Here is a 5,000-nt window from a genome sequence, read left to right on the forward strand (position 1 = left end):
GGGAGTACTGAACTAGTGCTCAAGAGTGTTTTCTGCTCGCCAACGTTGCATTTATTCGATCTGAAATACCATAAAAATTCTGAAATATTTTTGCAAATTGAAATAGGCGAGTTATATGTGAATATGTGTGAAAGTGTAATTTATTTCTGTGATTTTTCAGCATTGTTAATCATAATAATATACTGATTTAATGCTCGAGAAACATTTCTGATTATTATCAATGCTGAAAGCATTCATTTTTAAAAATTATAGTGATATGTGTGTTTATTATGTATATATAAGGACATACATGCATGTATATATTTAAAAAAAAATATAAATTATATTAAAGTAAAAAGATACATTAAATATTTATATACATATGCTGTACGTTTATGTGTTTATATAGGCATAATAAATGTAACTATTTAAAATAAACAATATATTTTGATGCAATATATAGTTTGACTGCGCTAACATTTAACCACATCTATATATTTGAGAAAAATATGCTGCATTTAACAAAAATATTGTGCAGCACAACTGTTTTCGCATTGGTAATAATCAGAAATGTTTCTTGAGCAACAAACCGGTGTATTATGATGATTTCTGACCTAGTAATGATGCTGAAAAGTCACAGAAATAAATGACATTTTAACAGAAGCGTTCACAGAGGAAACTGTTATTTTAATTTCTAATAATATTTCGCAATTTTTCATGCATTTCGATCACATAAATAAAGTCTTACTCGTTCCAAACTCGGCGTTGTTTACTGATTATGTCGTAATAATCAATCTGTTTTCCACAGATATGTGAGAGTCTTCCAGAACGTGGATCTGTCCAGTAACTTCTACTTCAGGTGAGTGTTGAGTCTTCATCCGTCCGAATGCCCCGACCTCCAGTCACTTCCAGGTCGTTGTGATGGAAACATGATTTTGTTCGGAGACACCGCCCATGGGGCTTTATTTCTCCTCTTCCTCTTGTTTTCCTCGGTCTCCAGTCCTGGGTCCTGTGTGAAAAAACACAAAATGTAAATTTATGCACATGAGTACATTTGTGAGAACTTTAATCTTAGACTTTAATGAGACCTCCTGCATACATACATATATACGTATATATATATATATATATATATATATATATATATATATATATATATACAGACGTGGACAAAATTGTTGGTACCTTTTGGTCAATGAAAGAAAAAGTCACAATGGTCACAGAAATAACTGTTATCTGACAAAAGTAATAATAAATAAAAATTCTATAAATGTTAACCAATGAAAGTCAGACATTGTTTTTCAACCATGCTTCAACAGAATTATTTAAAAAAATAAACTCACGAAACAGGCATGGACAAAAATGATGGTACCCCTAGAAAACACTGAAAATAATGTGACCAAAGGGACATGTTAATTCAAGGTGTGTCCACTAATTAGCATCACAGGTGTCTACAACCTTGTAATCAGCCATTGGGCCTATATATATGGCTCCAGGTAATCACCGTGTTGTTTTGGTGATATGGTGTGTACCACACTCAACATGGACCAGAGGAAGCAAAGGAAAGAGTTGTCTCAAGAGATCAGAAAGAAAATTATAGACAAGCATGTTAAAGAAAGGCTATAAGACCATCTCCAAGCAACTAGATGTTCCTGTGACTACAGTTGCACATATTATTCAGAAGTTTAAGATCCATGGGACTGTAGCCAACCTCCTGGGCGTGGCGCAGGAGGAAAATTGATGACAAATCTAAGAGACGGATAATCCGAATGGTAACAAAAGAGCCTAGAAAGACTTCTAAAGAGATTCAAGGTGAACTTCATGCTCAAGGAACATCAGTGTCAGATCGCACTATCCGTCGTTGTTTGAGCCAAAGTGGACTACATGGGAGACGACCAAGGAGGACACCATTGTTGAAAACGAATCATAAAAAAAGCAAGACTGGAATATGCCAAACTACATGTTGACAAGCCACAAAGCTTCTGGGAGAATGTCCTGTGGACAGATGAGACAAAAATCGAAGTTTTTGCCAAGGCACATCAGCTGTATGTTCACAGACGAAAAAATGAAGCATATCAAGAAAAGAACACTGTCCCTACTGTGAAACATGGAGGAGGCTCTGTTATGTTCTGGGGCTGCTTTGCTGCGTGCCTGGCACAGGGTGTCTTGAATCTGTGCAGGGTACAATGAAATCTCAAGACTATCAAGGAATTCTAGAGAGAAATGTACTAGCCAGTGTCAGAAAGCTTGGTCTCAGTCGCAGGTCATGGGTCTTGCAACAGGACAATGACCCAAAACACACCGCTAAAAACACCCAAGAATGGCTAAGAGGAAAAAATTGGACTATTGTAAAGTGGCCTTCTATGAGCCCTGACCTCAATCCTACTGAGCATCTTTGGAAGGAGCTGAAACATGCAGTCTGGAAAAGGCACCCTTCAAACCGGACACAACTGGAGCAGTTTGCTCTTTGAGGATGAAATACCTGCTGAGAGGTGCAGAAGTCTCATTGACAGTTACAGGAAGCGTTTGATTGCAGTGATTGCCTCAAAAGGTTGCGCAACAAAATATTAAGTTAGGGGTACCATCATTTTTGTCCAGGTCTGTTTCATGAGTTTATTTTTTTAATAATTCTGTTGAAGCATGGTTGAAAAACAATGTCTGACTTTCATTGGTTAACATTTATAGAATTTTTTATTTATTATTACTTTTGTCAGATAACAGTTATTTCTGTGACCATTGTGACTTTTTTTCATTGACCAAAGGGTACCAACAATTTTGTCCATATATGTATATGTGTATATATATATATATATATATATATATGTGTGTGTATATATATATATATATATATATGTGTGTGTATATATATATATATACATATGTGTGTGTATATATATATATATACACGTGTGTGTGTGTATATATATATATATATATATACGTGTGTGTGTATATATGTATATATACACGTGTGTGTATATATATGTATATATACATATACTTTTTTTTTTTTTTTAATTTTTTATTTTACTTTGTGTTTTTTTGTATACTTTTAAAAAAAAAAAAAGTATTACATAACAACATTTTTATGTAGTTTTGTGTGTTAGTTATAGTTATTGTCGTACGAAAACGATCGAAATGGAAAGCTGCTCTGGTCAACAGCTGAAATAAAATAAGTTAAAATGAGGATAAAGTTTACGTTTCATTTTAGTCGACATTTCCGTGTAATGTTTTATTTATTTTTCATGGTGTGAGAAAAAAAAAGTGTCATAAATAGTATGAGCCAGAGATAAAGTGCTGTAATATGCATTGCATTTTTAATGTACTTTTGAATAAATACGTAGATCTGGGATAAATATCATATATCAGTCACAAAAATGATTCACTATTACTAATATGATCTATATATAATTTTTAATTTATGTGTAATTTTCATGTGCTTCTGTATTTGATTTATTAGCGAGGTTATTACATAAATACTATTGATCGAATCATCTTTGTGTGACCTAAAAAACAGTTAGTTAGTTAGCTAGCTGTGTGATTTCAGCAGAGATCAGCTGCAGCCGAGCTCCTCTTTATTCTGACCGTAAACGAGATGCTCGTGAACTCGCGCGACTCTAAACAAGTTCATCGCTAAGCAACGTGCTGTCCGTCGCCTAGCAACAGTGAAAGCTGCCTCCCGCTGCTCCGCGTGCGCGCGAGGAGCCCGGCCGGTTCTGCCGTGAGTTCACTCGACCCCCTTGACCTTTGACCTTTGACCTGTAGTTACAGCTACGACCTGAGCCACTCGCTGCAGTATAACCTGACTCTGCAGCAGATGCCGTGTGACGCCGGGGAGAGCGAGGAGCTGAACCCCGGCGGCAGACAGGACAGCTTCGACATCTTCGAGGAGGAGGGACTCCCCACTCAGGGTACGCCTTCTTACCTGTCTTTGTGTTATTTATTTTTTTTTATTATTCTATTTTATTATTTATTTTTATTTTAGTTTTCATTTTCAAGGTCTCAACTCTGCTTTTTTTTTCTTGTTATAGAGTCCTTTATTCTCTGTGTGTGTGAGTGATGAATTGATGTTTGTTTTATTTGTTTTATTTTTAATTTAATTAACTTTTTAATTTAATTAAATTAAAATTTTATTTTATTATTTCTTTTCATTTTCAAGGTCTCAACTCTGCTTTTTTTCTCGTTATAGAGTCATTTATTCTCTGTGCGTGATTTATTTTTAATTAAATTTATTTTTAAATTTAAATTTAATTTAATTTAATTTTCTTTTCATTTTCAAGGTGCTTTTTCTTCTCGTTAAGAGATTTATTCTCTGTGTGTGCAGTGATGAATTGATGTTTGTGTTTTTGTTTTTATTGTTGATTTAATTTATTATTTAATTTAATTTTAATTTAATTTTGTTTAATTTTATTTCATTATTTCTTTTCATTTTCAAGGTGCTTTTTTCTTCTCGTTAAGAGATTTATTCTCTGTGCGTGTGAGTGATGGATTGATGTTTGTGTTTTAGTTGTCCACAGTTTAATTAACGAGCCCTACGCTAAGTATGTGTGGAATGTTCGTCTGCTGGAGAAGGTCAAAGACATCGTTCATCCTGATTGGCTGCTCTACATCATTCACGGATTCTGTGGCCAATCCAGTATCCTCTTATAAGATGCTTTTATAGATAATGTTTGGTTGTTGTCTCAGATTCTTCCGTCTGTCTGTGGTCTTTAGTGCGTATGAATGTTTTCATACAGGTGTGTGTGTGTCTGTGTGTGTGTGTGTGTGTGTGTGTGTGTGTGTGTGTGTCTCTGTGTGTGTCTCTGTGTGTGTGTGTGTGTGTGTGTGTGTGTGTCTGTGTGTGTGTGTGTGTCTCTGTGTGTGTGTGTGTCTCTCTGTGTGTGTGTGTGTGTGTGTGTGTGTGTGTGTGTGTGTCTGTGTGTCTGTGTGTGTGTGTGTGTGTGTGTGTGTGTGTGTGTGTGTGTGTGTGTGTGTGTGTCTCTGTGTGTGTGTGTGTGTGTCTCTGTGTGTGTGTGTGTGTG

General features: G+C 35.3%; 1 protein-coding gene across 1 annotated transcript in view; it reads left to right on the forward strand.

Moving 5' to 3' along the window:
• Nucleotides 1-5,000, forward strand: part of fig4a (FIG4 phosphoinositide 5-phosphatase a) — a 60,530-nt gene that overhangs the window by 9,218 nt on the left and 46,312 nt on the right. The window contains 3 exon segments of the mRNA XM_043220553.1: nucleotides 788-838; nucleotides 3,745-3,890; nucleotides 4,487-4,627. Of these exon segments, the coding sequence (XP_043076488.1) occupies nucleotides 788-838; nucleotides 3,745-3,890; nucleotides 4,487-4,627 (338 nt within the window).

The sequence above is a fragment of the Puntigrus tetrazona genome, chromosome 20 (assembly GCF_018831695.1).
Source record: "Puntigrus tetrazona isolate hp1 chromosome 20, ASM1883169v1, whole genome shotgun sequence".
Lineage (NCBI taxonomy): Eukaryota > Metazoa > Chordata > Actinopteri > Cypriniformes > Cyprinidae > Puntigrus > Puntigrus tetrazona.